The 21,972-nt window shown below is 35.0% G+C and overlaps 1 protein-coding gene across 4 annotated transcripts in view; it reads left to right on the top strand.

Annotated features, from left to right (window-relative positions):
- Positions 1-530: 530 nt before the first annotated feature.
- Positions 531-21,972, top strand: part of CBY2 (chibby family member 2) — a 37,366-nt gene continuing 15,924 nt past the window's right edge. Inside the window, exons 1-3 of one of the 4 annotated variants that reach the window (XM_031958387.1) lie at positions 531-635; positions 1,079-1,272; positions 1,786-1,824. In XM_031958387.1, the coding sequence (XP_031814247.1) occupies positions 1,198-1,272; positions 1,786-1,824 (114 nt within the window). In that variant the 5' untranslated portion in view covers positions 531-635; positions 1,079-1,197. Of the gene's footprint in view, positions 636-1,078; positions 1,273-1,785; positions 1,825-5,325; positions 5,424-16,215; positions 16,433-21,972 lie in introns of those variants that run through there. The other 3 variants (XM_012546318.2, XM_031958389.1, XM_031958391.1) reach the window with 3 other exon arrangements.

Here is a 21,972-nt window from a genome sequence, read left to right as displayed (position 1 = left end):
TCTTAATCTTTTCATCCAATCTGAGGGTGAAGTACAGTGCTCCTAGAATGGATGGACATCTTTCTTCTTGCTTCTGATGTTCCTTCCTGCATAGATTCATATCTCCTAGGCACAACTAGTTCAACTCTCAGTGTTAGGCCCCTAGTGCAAATTTAACAGGGCTTGCTCATAGAAAATAGAAGTGATGAAGATGTTAGTATGAAGATTATAGGGAGATTATTATATGTAAGACAAGATTTTGGGCATATGCATGCTGGGATATCTGATTCCTGATAACTGCAGCAGGGAAAAGAACATAAGGGACGAATAATTGGATATACTATATTGAGCTTGGTATAGCCTGCAAAAGACTCAATTTTGTTGTCTCTTTAAAAATAATCAGGAAAAATAAGCTCTGAATGAGCTGTTGGATCATAGCATTCTAAGGCCCGCCCTAGGAGCACATAAGACCCAATTTTCCTGGGATTTGATTTGACATCTGTCTAGAGAGCAAGGGAATTAGTCATATGAAAACACCAGGAGTCTTATCTATTCTGATTATGCTCTCTTTGTTGATAGGAGGCAGGAGGTCTTCCCCCATATCTTCATGGGCCTGAGACTAGATGACCCTATATCCTTTGTGGCTCTGAATATCTGTGAGTCTATGATTAAGTATCCTAACAACTAAATGGGATCATTTTTTTCCCTCTCTTGGACTGATTGAGGAGGGAAGTGGAGGAATGGAAGCTTGGGAAGCCTAGAGCTTTGTCACGAAGCAAAATTACCGAATAGTGTGTATGGGTGTTAGAATTTAAAAAGCAATGTTTAATTGGTGAGGGGGGACTGTTAGATTTTTGTATTTTATCTTTGTTCAGACTGAGTTAGGTTTGGGATCTTCCTGAGCTAATAACCACTTGCAAAGACATAACCAAGATTCCCACATAATAAATAAGCTTGATATATGAGGCAATTTTAAACCCATCCTGCCGGAGGAGGGAAATTATCCTTTGTCTAGTGTGACTGGCAGCAGAGATGACCAAACCAGGGGGCCATTTGTTGGAGCTCATTATGTGTCATATTGCTCTGTTCAACTGTGTAGACAAAGATGCCCAAGGACAATTTACTTGTCTGCCCATCACTAAACTGATATGCCATATCCGTGTCTGTGTGGCTCTGAGAAAAACAATGTGTCCTGAGAATGTGCGGTAGTTGTTTGTGATGTCACCTCTAGAATGTTCTGAGTGCTTGGGAGACCAATACCTACAAAGAAGATGCACCTGGAATTTCACTTTGGTATGATATTATCTTTCATTTTGGAAAAAATATTATCTAAAACATAAGCATGTAGGCACCAAGATAGTTGCTCCAAAATATTATATAGGTATAGGAAAAAATTAAGTCCACTGGCATTTTCCAAACCACGTACCATGGAACCCTAGTGTTCTGACTAAAGGGAACTATGAGAGGGTCATAGGAAAATAGTACTTTTTCTTTTAAAATATGAAATATAAAATTATATATATTAAAATAGTGATTTTTTTGGGAAAAAAATATTGGATTAACACCCAACTTTCCTCAAGCTTTGCCTTTTTTTCCTGGAAGAGGGGGGATGGATAATTCCATTTAGACACACCTCATTCCCACATCTATTCCCGGGTCTCCTGGAATACCTTTGATTTGAATTCATATAGCTCATGCCTCCAAGCAGTTCATGGCAGAATCATTTTAGGATTTAGATTATCTGATTATTTAAAGCAAGAGTCTGGATGATGAGGTAGAGTGATATGCATATTCTTTCACATTCAGATTTCCTTTCTTAGAAGACAAATACTTGAAGGTATAGAGGTAAGCAAAAGGGCAATATTCTTTTTCTTTTGTGGGTTACTGAGGTTTGAGTGCATATGTGGATGCAAAAGTAAATCACACTTGCTCCATTGAGCATCTCTCTTGGACAAATTAAAATTCAGAGGAAGATGGGTATAAGGGGAGGTGTCAAATCTGAGAAGCTTTTCTGTTTCACTTATGATTGACAGATCCAAGAAAAATGCAGTATGTGGTTTTTAGTTGTACACACTTCTTTTTCAAAAATTACTATGTAGTATCATGGAAATAATTTTGAATATCATCAGAATTTGGGGACTTCAGTCCTAACTCTTTCTGCCACTACTTTGTTTTATAACCTTGGGAAAGGGACTAAATCTTTCTGATTCTGAGCTTTCTTATCTGTGAAATGAGGCAGCTACCAGATGACTGGTTTCCCAATATGTTGACCCCAAGAGGGTTGTGACTTGACCTTAAGGGGTGAGTTGATCAAAGAGTCGGCAAGTAAAATGATGGGTCCCATCCTTGTCTCCTCTCGTCTCCAGATAATGGGGCAATTTATCTCTAACATGGTTCAACCACTTCCTTTAAAATTTTTTTGAGTAACTTTACTCACCTCCTTGCAATCTAGTCTTAGATGATTATACACAAATGCCTTGATCCTTCATGGAGGTTATAATATCATAACTTAAATCTAGGCATCAGGTAATTTCTGTGCTGGCAAAATTCCATCATTCCCTGTCACCCACTGGCTGCATCAGTTATCTTCTGAATTGTGAGCACTGCAGTCTTTGAGCTCTGGGAAAAGTAACTATGCACCATCACCCTTGCACAAACTTTTCGTTTTTTAGTGGGAAAGATTAAGTAGTTTAGAATGAACAGATATAGTTGGATTACAATAATATCCCTCTTTTGAACTCCTGTATTCCCCCTAGATTCTCAACCTCCAGCTTAGTCTTGATTTCTCATTAAATTAAAACTATTCTGTTCAAAGTTATCAACAGTCTCTTAATTGCCAAATCAAATGGTCTTTTTTCAGTCCTCTACCTTCTCTGTCTTTTATGACTATGTAATCATCCCTTTCCTTCTGAATAATATTCTCACTTTTTTGGGTTGTCTGAACACTGCTATCTCTGTTTTTCTACCTCTATGACCCCTCCTTAATTTCCTTTACTTACATCATATTACTTCCTAACAATAGGTGTTTCCTTCTCTCTTCCTCCCTCCCTCCCTCCCTCTCTCTCTTTCTCTCCTTCCCTCTTTCCCCCCCTTCTCTCTGTCTCTCTCTATCTCTCTCCCACCCCTTTCTTTCTCTTTCTCCTTCTGTCAGTCTGTCTCTGCCTCTCTCTGTCTCTCCCCTCCACATACACAAACACATGCACACACATATTATATATCCAGTCATAATCTTTCTCCTGAACTTCAGTCTTATGTCATGAAATACTGATGAAATATATAATGTATAATAGGCATTTCAAAGTCAACATGTCCAAAAGAGAATTCATTACCTTTTTCCATGTCCATCCTCCCCCCTCAATCTACCTGTCTTCTGGACATCCCTATTTGTTTTGAGCATACAATCTCATTCATTTAGTCACTTAGGCTCTGCCCTGGTGTTATTGATTTCTTCCTATTCTTTCTCACCTCAGATATTGAAATCATGCATTTTTACCTCCCTAACATCTCTGTATTTTTCCTCTTCTTCCTAATAACACAACCATTACCTTAGCTCAGTGCCTCATAATCTCTCACCTAAACTAAGTTTCCTAATTTAGTCTTGTTGCCTCAGGTCTATCCTTTTTCTAATAAAGCCCCAACACTGCAACCAAAGTGACTTCTTATTTTTTAAAGCATAGGTCTACCCATGTCACTTCCTTACTCTTCATTAACTCTACTGACTTCCTATTGATTTTAGGATCAAATGTTATTTTATCTGTCTCATCCCACATTCCCCTAAGATCACTTCCCTAGTGACATCCTTGACCTCTTGTTCTCTCTCAACCCACATATGAATCCAATGCCAAATCTTATTTTTTACCCTTGCAACAACACCTCTTATCGATTTCCTTTTCTTTTTATTCACACAGCTATCATCCTATATATAGGCTCTCATCACTTTGCTTGAATTATTACAATAGCTTCTAAATAGTCTCTCTATCTCCAATCACTTCTTAGTCCCACCCATTCTTCATTCAGCTGCCAAAATGTTTTTCCTAAAGCTTCTAGGTCAGCTTATGTGTCTCTCCCCTTCTTTCTTTCATTAAGCTTCACCAGCTCCCTATTATTTCTGGGATCAAGTATAAAATCCTCCGGCATTTTTAAAACTCTTCTTTCCTTGCCCCTTCCTACATTTCTAATCTTTTTTTACACTTAATTCGCTCTCCATTCTATGACCTACCTATGTTGACCTATTCACACACAATACTTTATCTCTAAAGAATCTGTGTATTAGATGGTTGACTTTTATCCACAAAGAGTTGTACTTCCTCACCTCTAAATCTTGGCTTTTTCAAGATTCAGCACAACTCCCCTTCTCCAGATCTTTCCTGATCCCCTCAGCCATTAGTGCCTTCCCCTTTAATATAACCACATATTCTATATATGTCTTCGTTGTATACATATATGTACATACATTTTTCCACATAAGAATCTGAACCCTTTGGGGCATGAAAATTTTTGCCTTTCTTTATATCCTCAGTAAATGATTAATAAATGCTTTTTGATTAATTGGCTAGTGTATATAATTTTTCAGTATAGTAACATATGTATATAATTTATAAATGGGCAATTATATAGAAGTATGCACAGATTTTTTTTTTTTTTTACTGATGGAAGAGTACAATTAAAAAAGTTTGGAAACTGGACTGGATAACTTACTTTATAATATAAATGTTTTATCTAGCAGTTTTTAAACATCACTGTTCCCTCTTAGTGACACCTCCTCATTATAACTCTCCCTTGTAACAAAGAGGCACAATTAAGTAAAACAAATCAACACAACATCTTTATGTTGACAGCACATCTGACATGCCTTATTGCTTACCCAGAATCCATCATTTTTCTGCTATTAGATGGAGCAATGTTTCCTTGGCAAAGAAACCTTGGTTTCTTTATAGTCCCCTTCCAGCTCTAAATTTCTAATCATTTTATAAAGTGGACTATCATCTCAAAACAGTTATCTGAAACTTGAGTAAGGGGAGGGTCAAACTGGTCTTTTGCCTAACTTTTTGCTTAACTTTTGCCTAACTACAAAAGAATAAATATATGTGAAGACATTTTAGGAACACAAGGTAAAAGCTAATGTTAAAGGGACTCTTATTTTGATAAGTCAAGTCAAGTCACTCTCTTCATGCCTACTTACCGAGATGAAGAAATGGGAGTTGCAGATTCTTTGGCAGCTATGGAGAGATCAAAGTCTATTGAGCTGGTAAAAAAGTATTTCTGGTTCCCAAATTACCAAAGTACTCTCCATTTGGTTGCTGGTAGATGCCATCAGAGGTTTGGATTGTCTCCTGTTATGTCACAATGGGGGTTGCCTTATTCCTCTGCTGTTGCCCTCCACCCTGTTTGCAAAATCTTAGCCACTCAGGCTGAAATGTGGAATGAAGGAGTCAAACGAGGAGGTAAAGTTTAAAATGATTGATATAGGAATGACCGGGGTCAAAACAACTTTTCAGTGGGCAGAGAGCGACTTCTAAAGCTGACTCTCCCAGAGAATTTTCAGAAGACAGGTAGAAAATAGGAGGAAAATGATTAAAATTCTCTCTCTTAGTAGAAGCAATTGTTACAATTTGGGGCGAGTGTGACTGGTTGGATTGTACAACATACCAAGAGAGTATTGGCTATTCATGATCCTCAGATTCAAATTATATTTACATTAAGATTCAGATTTTATTTACATTGACTATTCACATTGAATAGTTAATTATCTACCAACTTCATGAACTGCTGATTAATCAGAATTCATCTGTATCTCATCTCCTTTTGAGGAGATGCTACTGCTTCTGGTGATGGAATAACCATAATGGCTGTATGGAATGTGGGAAGATTTATGACTAGAATTTTAATACTGATAGTTTTTTTGTTTGTTTTGGAGAAGTGGCAAGCAGCTCCTGGAAGAATCTTGCTGTTGGTAGCTCACTCTTTGGGGTTCCTGTCTACTTACCCTATTCGGTTTCTGCAATATTTGAGAAGCATCATGATGTGATAAATACAGTCAGCCTCAGAGTCAGGAAACTGGGTTCAAGTCCAGCTTGATTGATGATGTAATCCTACTCAAATCAATTAACTGCTTAGTGTTGACAGGAGAGCAACTCTCTGAAGTTGCTGACTTGCCTTAGTAGAGAAAGTCCTCTCAGATTTCTCTTCTCCCCCCCCCCCCCCAACAATTTATTGACAGTTGACAAAAGCATAAGATACTCATGGAAACCAGAAGAGGGAAGGGAAATGATATGATTTAGAACAATTTTTACCAGAAAGCTATCCTGGATAGTAACTTTTTCTCTAACTTGGCAGCCAATTCACAGGGAGTAAGGATCCAAAGCTGATGAAGGATTTTGTAGGTGGTTAGACAAACCTAAGAATGGGAGGTGGGGAGTGTTTTGATCCTGTTCTTGGGGTAAAGGAAGTATTCTTTCCTTTTCTCTACAGGATAGGAATCCATGGAGGATTAGGTGTGGAACTCTCAGAATGTTTTCTGGTGATAAATGCTGAGAATAGGATTACATCTTCCCAAGGGCTCATTGACAGGGAGGACAGGGTGGTGTCCTAGGCATTTGACATTATTTTCCTTTGCCATTCATGTTCTTTTTCACAAACAGGAGATAATCTGTCCTCTTGCTGTGTAAGGAATACTTCTAAGAAAGAGAGGTTACTCTTTTCTAAAATGCTTTGAATTACTATTGTGTTGTGTTAAGCAAAAAATTGCCTGATGTATAGAAAACAGCTGGAGTAGAATTTCTGGTCCTGGCTCCATCAATAACTAGTTGTGTGCCTTTGGGCACATCAGGTCATCTCAGAGACTTACAGCTCCCAATTTAGAAAATGAAAGAGCTGGGTTAAATCAGGAACCAGCAATTTTTTTCAGGGGAAAAATTTATTTTGTAAGATGACTAGAATATATATATATATTTGAAGAGTTACACTCTTGTGGATATAAATCCTAGTCATAGATTTAGAACTAGGAGGGATCTTGTTCAATCTTTTATTTTATAGATAAAGAAATTGAGACCTTTTAAGGTTAATGACAGCCCCCAAAATCACACAGGTTGCAGAGTACAAGATTCAAACCCATGATTCTAAATGCCAAATTATTGGGGTTTTTTAAATTGTCCTAAGCATGATTTAGCTCAGAGGACACCTCTTTCCTGATTTTCTTAGTATGTATCTTTGCCACCTCAAATTATATTTATTCATTGGTTTAAATTTTGAACCCATCCTTCCTCTCCTTTCATTCTCCAGTAAAATGTCAGCTCTGTGAAGTATGGGATGATTGTGCCTTTAATTTTTGCTTTATTTCTTTTAGGTAATTGAGATTGAGTCACACACATAATGAGTGTTTAAGTGTTTAGATCACATTTGGACTCAGGTCCATGTGATTTTGGGGCTAGTGTTCTATCCACTGAGGCATCTAGTTGATCCTGACCTTAACTTTTTATTCCCAGATAGCAAACAGTGGCTTGTACATAGTGGACATTTAATAAATGCTGTGCAAGAAAAAACAGAGCAAAGGGGAAAAAACCACAACAATGAAAAAAAAAATACCAAAAAGGTGAAAATACTATGCTTTGATTCACATTCAGTCTCCATAGTTCTTTCTCTGGATACAAATGGCATTTTCCATCCCAAATCTATTGGAATTGTGTTGGATGATCACATTGCTGAAAAAAGCCAAATCTTTCACCTTCTATCATCACATAATCTTGCTGTTGCTGTGATCAGTAATTCTGTTTACTTCACTCAGCATCAGTCCATGTAAGTCTTGCCAGGATTTTCTGAAATCAGCTTGCCTCATCATTTTTAAAAAAATTCATTTTATTAAAAACAGAACAGAACAGAACAGAAAATTTTCAAGTGCCCAGCAGAACATCAGGCAGGATTGATTCAAAATATATAATAAATTACTAGTTCAAGAAAGAATAATAGTAGAAGGAATTATATTCATGAATGTCCACCTTTGCTTCCTTATAGGTTATTCTTTTGTTCTCTACTATGCATTTTTTTTTTACTTTATTCTTTTTCCTCCTTTTCATTTCTCCACTTTCCCCTCGCTTGGTGGGGGGGGGGGGGGAATGTAGTTAATCCCAGATATGTTATATACATGCACACAACACCCCAAACACACACATACACACATACATACATATACACACACACGCATAGAGAAACATACATATATCTCTACATATATACTCAGACACATAAATATACACACATTCACCTATATATAAATATGCATCTAAAACAACATTAGTATGGCAGACATATAATATACATTTCTCTCTTAAATGAATCTTTAAGTTTGGCTTATCACTTCTTTTTTTATCCCTGCTAATTCTTTTGCTTTAATTCTGCTCCTTAACTTGCTTGCCTTGCTATTACTTAACTTCCTCCCCCCCCCCCACCTTTTGCTTCCTCCTTATTTCTTTGTAGATTTTGAAGCATACTATACCCTTGATGGTATGTATGTAGTGTTGCCTATTTAATACATTCCCCACGTGAGCAGGTTTTCAGAATCACAAGCCCTCCTCCCCCCTCTAATACCTCTGTCTATTCTTCTGCACCTCATTTGTATAATATAATTATTACTTTTGCCTTTTTCTAGGCCTTTTTGCTTTTTAGAATCAGATTATACTCAACTCTGCTCCAATCTTTCTTTTGAGCTACCCAGTTGCTGGTGTCAATCTTAAACACATGATTAACATTTTCATGTAAAAAAATATACAATTTGATATTGGCTCTTATGTTAAATTTTCTATTGAGTTAAAGTTTGGTTTAAAGAAAATCCTGAAATTCTGCAGACTCTTTGAATGTCCATTTTTCCATTCAATATTATGGATAATTTTGCTGGATATGATATTTTTTGGCTGCAGGCTTAATTCTTCTGACCGCTGGTATATATGATTCTAGGACTGCTATATTATGATGGCTGATAAGTCCTATATAATTCTAATTGTAGCTCCAGCATATTTGAATTGTTTCTTCTTGTTTTTTGCAGAAATTTCTCTTCAATAATTTAATATTCCTATGTGTTTTTCATAAAGGATTTTTTTTGGGTAGTGATAAGTGAATTTTTTCTTTCTCTGCTTTTCTCTCCTGTTCTATCACTCCAGGCCAAATTTCTTGGATTATTTCTTGTATTATTGTGTCAAGATTCTTTTTGGGGGTCACATCTTTCAGATAATCCAATTATTCTTATATGTTTTCTTCTTGATCTGTTCTTTCTGTTGTTTTTCTTATGTTTCACATTTTGTTCTTTTTTTTTTTTTTCATTCTTTATTCTGTTTTCTTATTTTTTGGTCCTTTGTAGCTTTACTGGCTTCCCCTTGCCCAATTCTAATTTTTAACTCTTTCAGCTTTAAAACTTTGTATCTCCTTTTCTAATTGACTTTTTTCATAGTCTTCTTGATTTTTTTGGTTGGTTCTTATTTTTTTTCCCTCAATGTCTCTCATTTGGTTTTTAAATTCTTTTTGAGTTCTTCTATAAATTCTCTCTGGCAAGGAGTCATTTAATGTTATTCTTTGGAGAAGAAGAAGCCTTTTTTATTTCAGTATCCTCTTCTGAAGATGAACCCTGATCTCTCCTGTTCCCATGGTAACTTTCTATGGTTGGATTCTTCTGTAATGGTTCGTTTTTTTAAAATAAGAAATATTAGTGTAAGTATCTCTAATTCTGGGGAAGGGCATGGTTCCTCTAGCTTCACTTCAGCTCTCCTAATGCCCTGGAATTCCAAACCAAAGGCTCCACCCTCCAGCAAGTGCCTGCAACCAATAGTGTCCCTGCACCATTGCACTTGCACTCACTGGGTATGCTGGCTCCTTCTCGATCCAGGGCCACACAACTGGGTCTGGTGTTCCTAATCAGCCAAGGTTCCTTCACTCGTTCTGGACTCAGTCTCCTGACTCCCCAAGCAGTAGGGAGGTAGAAGTTCCTGTAGTTCCTACTGAGGCTCCAGCCAAACCCAGTTCTCTTAGGGCTCCCACTGGCTGTTTCTGCAGTTAACCGAAAGGTGTTTGCACTTCACACAGGTAAATCCCCAGCCTAGGTTTTATCAGGAGTACCTCTGTTCTGCTCCAGCTCTTCCTAATTTTTCATCAGTGTTTGCTCTGAAGTACAAATTTGTTCTGTTTGTGGAGGAAATCTGGAGAGGTTGAGATTGCTGACCTATTCCTACATATTCCCAGAATCCTTCCCCATCATTTCTTATAGAACAATAATATTCCATTACATTTATATACCATAACTTATTCAGCCATTTCCCAGCATCCACTCAATTTCCAATTCCTTGCTACTACAAAAAGAGCTGCCACAAACATTTTTACATATGTGGGTCCCTTTCCCTCCTTTGTGTATGTATGTATGTATGTATCTTTGGGATACATACCCAGTAGGGATATTGCTGGATCAAAGGGTATGCACAGTTTGATAGCCCTTTGGGCATCTTTCCAAATTGCTCTAAGGGAGACCCTCCTATCTCACCCTGGTTAAATTTTCCTCTTCCTTAGTTATTGGTACTGCTCTGCTTCAAAGTGTTTCCAGTATGTTAGGAAGTCAATATACCAAAAGTGGGAAAAGCTTGGAATTTAAGGTTTGAAGTTCAGGGTTCAAATCCTACCTTGGCTATTATTGCCTTTGTGACTTTAGTCAAATTGCTAATTGCTGAAGACTTCAGTTTTGTCACCTGTAAAATGCAGGGGTTGGGCAAAATGACCTCTGAAGTCCTGTCCAGCTTTAGATCTATAGCCAGCCCAATGGAGCTTAAGAGGGTGAGAGTGTCCACTATTGTGTCAACAGGATTTACAGGACTTGTGCTCCATTTCACTGTACAAGCACCTCTGGGTCTATGGCACATCAGATCTTTTCTTTCTCCTCTATTACATTGCAAATTCACACAGTTTGCTATTTGTTATCACCTCTAGGTCTATTCAGCCTTTATTGATTTCCACTTTTTCTTTCTCACATTAAATATTTGTGTTTCTGATTTATTTCCCCCCAGTGCATTGACTCGCAGTATTTTTTTCCCAAGCTGTCATTGTTATTTCTTGCCTGGATGCCTGACCTGTGACTTCCCTTTGTAGAGAGCAGATTCAGTTTTCCCTGGTATTTGCAACATTTCCCAATTGGAGGAGGCTCTGCGAATTTCATTAAAGCATTGTTTACTCCTAGATCTTTAATGAAGATTCTAAATAAAACTGGAATGAACAACAACCAGCTATTCCCTCCTAGACCGCTTCCTCACACATTTCCATTTCTCATTACCCTTTGTGTCTGTCCTTCAGACACCGTTGAGCCCCCATGACAGTACTCATATCCATGCCAATTTAAATAAATGTTTGAGTAAGATTTCATGAGATTCTGTGTCAAATGCTTAACTAAAACTACAATCTATGACATCCCTATCCTCTGGCTGCTTATGTTGTAACTCTATGAAAAAACACACCCTGAAATCAAATTTGTCTTCCTGGGATTTATGAACATGTGCTGTTTATTGCCTATTATCCTTCACTTGTCTGCAATTTTTTTTCTTCTGCTAATATATAGACTTGGTTATTGTACCTGGAGCCAAGTTAGATTTAAAGACCTGTTTTAAGGAAAGAGCTCTGTCTGTTTGTCTCTTTATGTGTATGTGTCTCTGTCTCTCCCACTTTGTCTCTCTATGTCTCTTTACTTCTCACTCTGTCTCTCTCATTCTGTCTCTCTCTACTTTATCTCTCTACTTCTAACTCTGTCTCTCCCAGTTTCTGTCTCTCTGTCTCTTCCCTGTCTCTCTACTTTTCTCTCTTGTTTCTGTGTGTCCATTTTTCTTTCTGTCTCTCTATCTGATCATCTGTCTTTCTATTTCTCTATCTCTGTCTGTATTTTTGTCTCTGTCTTTCAGTCTCCTTGTGTGTTTGTCTCTTTGTCTCTGTCTCCCTGTCTCTTTCTGTCTCTCTCTTATTCTCTATCTCTCTTTCCAGAGTGAAAACTGATGCCATCTTTGGTTTTTCCTTCTGAGTTTTCAGCCTCTCTAGTTCTCCAATTTACTTTTATTCAGTTTAATAGACATGTATAAAATATATGTAGTATAATTAGAACTGGGAATGAAAAGATGAAAAACTACTCATGGTTTCTGCCTTCAAAAGGCTTGCAATCTAATGGAGAATGCAATATCTCCCCATTAGTTTATTACATAAGTATGATATTATAGAATCTTAGATTAGTAAGGGAATCTTGAAGGTCATCTTGTCCAAGTTGCTTTTTTAAAAATTGGGATTTATGATTTCCTTGGCAAAGGTAGCTTTCTGTGAAGGTAATTCTCTAAGCAAAGCAGATAAGCAACCTTTAAAATTTAGTCTACAAGAGTTTAAACTATAGTTGAATAAAATCTCCTTTATAATGTCGCTGACAAATTCTCACTCAGTTAATCTCTAGAAGCTTGTGAAGATTGTCAGGGAGAATGAGCCAGATCAAGAAGATCTGAATTCAAATTTCATCTCAAACATTTACTTAGCTGTGTGACCCTGAGCAGGTCATTTAACCCTACTTGCCTAAGTGTTCTCATTTGTAAAATGAACTAAAGAGGGAACTGGCAACCAGTCTGTATTTTGGAAACAAAAACAAGCCATCTCCAAACAAGCAAACAAACAAAAACCACTCAAATAGGGTCATAACAATTTGGACAGGACAAACAGTAAGTGAGGAGGAATCCACAACTAACTGAGATAACTCATTCCATTTTTGGATAGCCCTAATCGTTAGGAAATTTTTCCTTATGTTAAGCCCAATCTGCTTGTTTTTAGGTAGAATTTATTAACAGCAATCTAAAGTGCTCTAGGAAAATTTTAGAAGGAAAATATTGCTTTCATGGAAGTGAGGGAAAGGATGGTGGTGAAGAGCATAGTGCCAGAGAGCGCTTCCTAAAGGAAGGGGAATCTAAACTAGACCTTGAAAAGGAATTAAGTGGGCCAAGAGCATATGCTAGGCAAAAGTTATATGAATTGCATAAAGGCATGGAGGGATGTAGATACTACTGATGTCTGAGTGATATTGAGTGGGTTGCTGTGGTCTTTATAATAATTCTAATTCATGACCTTATTTGAGGTTTTCTTGGCAAAAATAATGGAAAGATTTCCCATTTCCTTCTCCAGTTTTTTTTATAGGTGAGGAAACTGAGACAGACAGAGTGAAGGGACTAGCCAGGGTCACACAAATTAGTAAGTATTTGGATTTTAGTGGGAACTTGGAATCCAAAAGAGTTGCCTATATAATATGATTTGAAGGGGTTCTCAAAAAGTTCCTCTGTCCAAACTCATTTGCACTAATGTTAATAACTTAATGACAACTCCCTCTTTTTCTTATAAGATGACTCAAAGGAATGAATTTCTAATGGTGGATTTTCCAGCCCTTTCTAGAGTATGTGTGGGTTATGATTTGGACAGAGTACCTCTCAAGTCACATCATGTAGCCAACTCTTTCTGATTCCAAGTTCCCACCAAAACCCACGATTACATAATCCTGATTGGCTGAAAGCTGACTGGAAGTATGTCTGTCTTTTGCATGATGCTCTCAAAATCCAGGTAGTAATCGATTTTATACACACACAGAGATAAACACATATAGGTATACATATAACTATATATATATATATGTACGAACTTGTATATCTACATACAAATTATACATATCTACATGTATACATATATGCATATATACATGTGTGTATATATATATACACATATGACTATACATTTAGAGATAAATAGTTTTTATATATTTGACAACACCCCTCTTCTTCATAATCCTATTCTTTTTTCTCCAAATTGGGGAATGCATATTGAGCATTCATTCCCTTGTACAACATTTTGTTCAACAACAGTCTTTTCCCCCTGTGAATTAGCTTTCCTTACCTCTAACAGAGAACATTGGTTCATCTAGCTTTAAGATTTTTTTTTTGAAAATAATTAGTTATAACTGCTTGAATATTTGATCAGTTGATGCATGGGAACATTTGTAGTGAATGGACAGTCTGGTACTGTGACAGACCACAAAGCTTTTCTTGGGATTAAATGAATATCCAAAGTAAAACAACACCAACTGCAAAACATGTCCAGAGCTATCCTGTCTGCCAGAAATACACAAAATTAGTTGTTCCCTCAAAGCCCAGGGCTAAGAGGTTTATCCTTGTGGCATTTATTCCAAACATTCTTTAATTTGTTGTGGCTATGGCTGCACAGATGTCCCTATGAGCTATTGTAAAATGCTTTTTAGGATCTTTGACTTGCAAAAAGTCCTTGAAAAAAAAAAAAAAAACCAATTATACACACATCCTGTTCCAAAGTATTATGCCAGAGATTTTCAACTTTCTGAAGTACTAGAGCAGCTTTTTAAAAAATATTTTTCATCCTGAAATGCCATTCTAAGATATTCAAAGTAGTAGAATTATAGACTCAGAATAAATATATTTCCTGGAGTGCAGGTTCCTTTAAGGAACCCTCAAAATGTATATTTCATGAAATGAAGATAGAAAGCTACTGAAATATGAGAGTGATAATGCAATGTTACTATTGTCATAATTTGTTAAGTATGTTTTGATATATGATGGGAAGTACACAAAATGAAATTTGAATGTAAACTCATATGAAGCATAAAAATATTTTGAATTCTTCTTTCCATAATTTACTTTGCCTAGACTTTTTGAAGCCCCTACTGGTGTGGAAAATTGACTTTTGGGAGCAGGGACACCAAAAACACAATATTTTAAAATATAGATTTCATTGATATGGGTATTCCCTTCATATAGTTGGATTACAATTTTACCATGCCATAATGGACAGTTTTGTGAGTTGATGTGGGAAAATAAGTCATGTTCTGGACAATTTGGGGGGCAGAGAATGTAAACTATTCTTTCAAAAAACTTAGCTGGTCTGGTCCCCAGACAAAAACTCATAATTCAGTCTGTACTTTTGAACCCTTTTCATTTTGGTAGTAAGACATGACAGATTTTTTGTTGTAATAGCCTTGAGCAATTCAGAGTTCCCAAACCACCCAATGAGGAATACACACATATGTTAGAACATATATAACTCTATATTATTATAACACATGAAAATGTCCATTTTATTTGATGCCTATTTAGTTCAGGATAAAAACAAAAAGATTGTTTGCCCTCAAGGAGTTTGTAATTTAATTGGGGAAGAAAAAATAAACATATGAGAGCAACAGTGGAAAGAATATTTTATTTAGAATCAAAAGGTCTGGTTTCAAATCCCATCTCTGCCACTTATTATCTGTGCGATCCTGAGCAAGGTTGTTAAAGTTTCAATATTCTATTAAAATGAGAATTGACATTATTTGACTATTATATATGAGACACTGTGCTAGACATTGGGAACATGAAAATAAAAACAAAACATCCCTGGCTTTGATAATCTCATTTTACCTTGTATTGTGTTTTTACATATTGATAATATGTTTATATCAATGGCATTTGCTAAAAATTCAATTGTTTTACCTTGCTCGGCTGATGCTGTGTCTGGAATACATCTTAGAAAAGAAATATCCAGCACTCATTCTCTGTGCTACATGTGCCCCAAACTAGATGAAAATGTAATTGGAAACTATTTAACAAAATAAATAAAGCTGTAAACAAGATAATCTTATTTGGTAGTTTTCTAAATCATTATGCAACCTTCAGTGATCCTTAAATATGGTTTAATTGTCCCTTTTTATCTTTGCATTTGACACCATTATCTTAGAGTCTTTGCTTTGATCTTCAAAGTAAGTATCTGAGTTACAAATGCTATATGAAAAAAATTCTCCAAATCACTAATATAGAGATAGGGTAAATTAAAGTAATTTTGAAGTTCTACATTGTACTCATCAGATTGACAAAGATTCCCCAAATGGAAAATTACAATTGCTGAAGGAACTTCAGGAAAACAGGCATTTAATGTATTTTTGGTAGAGTGGTAAATTGATGCATTCATTTAAAAAAGCAAATTGAAACTCTGCTCCTTTGAACATTACACTCAATATACCCTTGGACTTAATGATTTCACTACTAGCCCAATAATCTAAGATCAAAAAAGGAGAAAAGGAACATACATGCAAAAATATTTATAGCAACTCTTTTTGTAATGTCACAGAACAGGAAATTGAGATTGGCCAATTTATGATACGTGAATGAAATGGAATATTATTTTGCCATAAGAAATGATGGATGATGCAAAGCACAGTTTTAGAACAACCTGGGAAGAAAAGTTGTATGATGATGCGAAGTGAAATGAGCAGAACCAGGAAACTAATTTACACAAATACAACAACTTTGTAAAGACAATCAGCTTTGAAAGACTTAAAAATTCTGAACAACTCAATGACCAGTCATGATTCCAGAGGACTGATTATGAAGAATGCTACCCACTTTTTGACAGAGAAGTAAAATATTTAAGATACTGAATAAGATATACATTTTCAGAAATGACCTTTGTAGAAATTTGTTTAACTTGATTTTGCATATTTGTTGTGAGATTTTTATTTGTATTTCCAATTTTTAGGGGGAATGGGAGAGAAAGAATGTTAGGTCTAGTATTATCAAGAAAGAAAGATAAAAAGAAGATGGTCATTGAAGGATTTTTTAATACACAGAAGAAAATGAAAGGATTCAGATAAGTAGGATGACTTTCAAAAGTTACATGTGAAATTTGTTATATATTTTAAAATAAAAAAAGGGGTTTTTGTTTTAGTTTTAGTTTTCAGCATTCATTTTTGTAAGATTTTGAGTTCCAAATTTTTCTCCTTTCCTGCTTTTTCTTCCCCCCTCCTTAAGATAGCAAGCAATCTGGTATGAATTATATGTGTACAATCATGTTAAACACATTTCCATATTAGTCATGTTGTGAAAGAAAAATCCAGAGAAAAGGGAAAAATGATAAGAAAAAAAGTGAAAATAGTATTCTTTGATCTGCAATCATTTCCATAGTTCTTTCTCTGAATGTGGATGGCATTTTCCATAACAAATCTATGAAATTATCTTGGATCACTATATTGATGAGAAGAGCTAAGTAAGGCTGTCATAGCTGATCATCACATATTGTTGCTATCACTGTGCACAATGTTCTCCTCACTGTTCACTTCCCTCAGCATCAGTTCATGTAAGTCTTTCCAGGTTTTTCTGAGATTTGCCCAGCTCATCATTTCTTATTGCACAACAGTATTCCATTACATTCATATACCACAACTTATCATTCTTCAATTGATCATCCCTTCAATTTCTAATTCCTTGCTACCAAAAGAAGCAAGTTGTTTGTAAAGGTGATTTGCAGCTTTATGCACAATCCTTTTTTTTCAAATATACATATATATGTGTCAGACAAACATGTTAGAATATGTGGAAATGCCTATTTTATTTGATGTCTATTCAATTTAGAATAAAAACAATTTTTTTTTTTAAATAAAAAGGACTCTTTACATTGCAGAGAGCAGTAATACAGGAAAGAGTCTTGAATTGGAAGAGACTTTATAGGCTGTCTAGTCCAAAAACTTGAGATCTAAAGAGGTAAATGGCTTTGCCTAAAGTCACATAGGCAATAAGGAGCAAAGAACCAATGCCTTTTCAACTTTCCATTATTGTTCCTCTAATAGAAAAGAAGTCCCTGTCTTCTTCTCTGGTTTATAGAGTCTTCTACTTTTTTTTTTTTCTTTCAAGTTATCTTTCTTCATTTTTCTTAATACAACAAATAGAGGTGCAGGGTGAAATTGTATAGAGAGGATTGGCTTTGGGTATGGAAAGATCTGCATTTAAATGCAGCCTCTGACACTTTTCCAAGACTTTGAGCAACTCAATAATTAAACTCTCTTAAAACTTGTCATAGCTAGGGACAATTTGGTGGAGGATGTTCCCATACCAAGGAAATCACAGATTGCTGATATATTGTAAGAAAATAGACTATTTATATGTCATTAGAAAAAAAAGTCTTTTAAAAATTCTGCACAACAGATTGTCCGTGAAATAGCATAAATAGGAAAGTATATTTAATTTTATTACTTTGAGACATAACTGTGACTGGGTCTAGCTGAAGAAGTCCTCATAGAACTTTATTAAATAGTATTGTCTAGAGTTCAAATTAAAAAAAGAAACAGATGAGTGAAAATACCCATTTATAGAGTTGTTTAAGTCATAAAATTATTCATCTTTAAAATCTTTAATTCTAAATTTAAAATGAGCATTTTCATGTAAAAAGTGGAACAGATAATTCTTTCCCACTTAAAAACAACAATAATCATTTCCCCTGAGATTCTTGAGCTTCTCTTCCATCACATAAGTTTTGCCATTTTTTTCTCTCTCTAAAAATATTCTTTGAATAATTTGATTGGTATGGTACACTGAATAGATATGAGTTTGAGGGTATTGCTGTTTTTATTATATTGGCATAGCCTAATCATAAACAATTTATATTTTTCAAGTTCTTTAAGTTTGTTGTTGTTTCTGTGAACTGAGTGTTATAGTTGTATGCATATAATGTTGTGTATCTATTAGTAGGTAGATTCTGAAATATTTTATTCATTCTGTAGTTATTTTGAATGAAATCTGAAATTTTTTTCAAAGGAATAGACCTTTGGAATTGTGTTGGCAGTATATGGAAGAATTCATGATTTATGTGGGTTAATTTACATTTTTTGTTATTTTGCTGAAGTTGTGAATGACTTCATTTAAATTTTAGGTGATTTTTTAAGGTTCTACAAATAGAACAATATCTGCAAAAATGTATTGTTTCCTTTTGATCTAGGCTTATTCTCTCAATTTCTTTTTCCTGTCTTTATTTCTATAGTTAGTATTTACAAAATTTGTCAGATAACAATGGTGATTATAGACAGCCTTGTCCTATGATTTTATTGGAATGATATTTCTCTATTTAATGGTGGCCTTTGCTTTTAAAAAGATAATTGCCATATTAAGGAAAGATCTGCTTATTCCTATGCTTTTTATGATTTTTTAAATAGAAGCAGACATTAGATTTTTTCAGAAACTTTTCCAGTTTTTATTTATATAAACATGTGGTTTTGATAATTTTGTCATTAAAATGGTCCATTATCTTTATAGTTTTTTTTTTTTTAATATTGAACCAACCTTGTATTCCAAGTATAGCTCCAACCCAATCCCAGTGAATAATTTAAAAAATATGTCATTGTGATTTCTGGGCTAATATTTTATTTAGTATTTTTGTATCATAGAACACTAGGTATATTGGCCTATAGTTTTCTTTCTCTCCCTCTTTTTTCTCTCTTTAAGTTTGGTTATCAAGACTAATTTGTTCATAGTTATTGCATTATAAAGTTTGTTAACATCCATCATTTGATACAGGGATTTTTTTCTTTGGGAGTTGATTTATGGTTTGTTTAATTTCCTTTTCTGAAATTAGATCTCCATTTATTGTGAATTTCTTTTTCTCTTTTTTTGATACCAACAATTCAATTTTCCTCCTTTTTAAAAATCAGATTAAGTTGACCGTCTTATTTTTTTTTAAAGAGGGAATAGAAGGGAATAAGTATTTACTTAGTACCTACTGTGTACTAGATATTGTGCTAATACTATTTCAGTTGATCCTCATAACAGCCCTGTGATGTAGGTGCTGTTATTATCCTCATTGTATATTTGAGGAAATGGCAGAAAATGGCTAGAACACTTCTGGTTCACATAATTAGTAGGATTTGAACTCACAGTCCTGATTCGAAGCCCAGGATTCTATCTGATGCTTTTTATTTATCAATTAAATGATGTCTCTGGCTTTTTGTTTGTTAATCTCTTCTTTTGATTTTCAAAATTTCTGGTTTTGTGTTTAGGAATTTTTTTGTATATGCTGTTTCTTTTTAAGTTGCATTCTCAATTTATTTGTTTTTTCTCTGTTTTGTTAATGAAGGTGGTGTTTAATGATTTAAAATTTCCTCTAAGGACTGCTATGACTACAACCCCCAAATTTTGCATGTTGTCTCATTGTTGTCTTTTCTTTTTTGAGATTGAGTGTCCCTATCTCTCCCAGACTGGAAGAGCAGGAGCCAGTAATGAATCTGATTCTACTATGATGAACACAGGAAATTTGACCTTCTGACTTGGGCTGGTTTAGCTTAGGTCCACTAGTGGCTCTCCAGTTCCTGCAGATTCACCATACTGATGTCAGACAGATTAGATTTTGTCCACTGAACATTTGAACTCCCAAACTCAAAAGATCCCCAGTAGTAGAGATGAGAGCTATGTGTCACTAATCCTGACTATTGTCATTTTCTTTAAGAATAATCTCGCTTCTATGATTTGTCCTTTGACCCACTAATTCTTTAGGCCTAAGGTAGTCTCTGATTTTAATCCTTTCTTTAAAGTGTTTTTATTAATATATTTTGCACTGCATTGTGGTCAGTCAAGGATTTATTTAATGGATGTGTTTTTCTGCATTTGTGAAGTTTTAAAATTTCCTAACATGGTCATTTTTTTGTTTTTTGTTGTTGTTTTTTTTTTTTTTTTTTTTTTTTTGGTACAGGTGCCATATACAACTTGAAAAATACCTTGTTCTATTTCTAATTAGCAAAGCTCTATCATGTTCAAATTTTCTAAAATTCTGTTTATATTTTTAGTTTCTATTTTTTAAATTAGATTTGACTAAGGAGGTTCACAGAGATCTCTAATTGTTAAAGGTTTACTACTTCTCCTGTTAAATAGATTAACTTTTGTATATTTAGATCAAAGTTCTGAATTCTTTTTAGGTCATGGAACCTTAAGTTTCTTCTCAGAATAGGATTTTAAAATGCTAAAAATAAAAGATGCAACATTGAAAAGGAAACCAATTTTACTTGAAATACAATGATCAAAACACACATTTAAAAAAAGTTCATAGACCCCAAGTTAAAAACCCTTGATTTAGATATTATGTCATTTCTCATTGTTTCATAGAATACTGATTTCTGTTGGGTTCATTCCAATTTCTAGACATTCTATTATTTGGATAAGATTTTCTACATCCTAATCGAAATAACTTATCTTTTTGATTTTTCTCCTTTAGAGTTCTTATTTAATTTATAATACATTTTTAATCTCTCAATTTATTTCTTCCAGGAATTCTAATAAACATAGTGATCAAACCATATCTTTATCTGAAGCTCTGGCATAATGGCTGTGGAGACATTTTCTTCCTCCAGTTAGCTGTCCTAGGTGTCCCTACATACGTAAACTTTCTTTATAATTGATGTCTTGTGATTTTTCATATTCCAACTTTACTTCTTGAACTGGAATTTTTTCTCCCAAGGACAGGATCCAACTAATCCTGTATTCTTAGGTGGGATAATGGTCCCTATTGGTTACTAGACCCTCACTTCTGCTAACGTCTGTTGTAGGTAAAGAGTTGACAGATCCCTGCTTTGCCCATATCCTCTGAATACAAAGTATACTGAGTTCTTGCAGGTCTTCAAGGACTAGTCCGTATCAGATTGCTACAAATCCAGAATCATTAAGTTATATGGACTGGCTATTTCCTACTTGGCAGGAGCTTTGCCACTTGGCTCTAGTGTATGTTCCCCAGAACCAGCGTTCTATAGGGTCCCTTCTGGGGTTTGATTCCTAGAGCACTCTGAAGCTGTTGGAACTCAAAAAGACTTTTTAGCTCATATTTTCCCTAACAGGTTCCTCTTCCTGGACCTTGTTCAAAGTCAGTTCTCCATGGTCATAGTTGAAGGGGAAGTGTAATCCCTGTGTAGAAGAGGTTAATTTTCATTGCTACCAGCAACACCAACTTCAGGTAAAATTCCAAGAAACTCAGGATCAGCAGCATACTAGAATATGAGTAGAAAACCTAGTGTCGTTTTTCTATACATATATTAAATTTTTATTTAGTATTGCATTGTTAAGACAAAACTTAGGAATCAATTTGGGCACTAACCTTTGCTTTTTGTTTTTGTTTTTGAAACAAAATGATTGGATTTATTAGTGATGT

This window comes from Sarcophilus harrisii, chromosome 3 (assembly GCF_902635505.1).
Source record: "Sarcophilus harrisii chromosome 3, mSarHar1.11, whole genome shotgun sequence".
Taxonomy (NCBI): Eukaryota; Metazoa; Chordata; class Mammalia; order Dasyuromorphia; family Dasyuridae; genus Sarcophilus; species Sarcophilus harrisii.
Note: the sequence above shows the minus strand (reverse complement) of the source record. Positions and strands in the feature narration are given on the sequence as shown.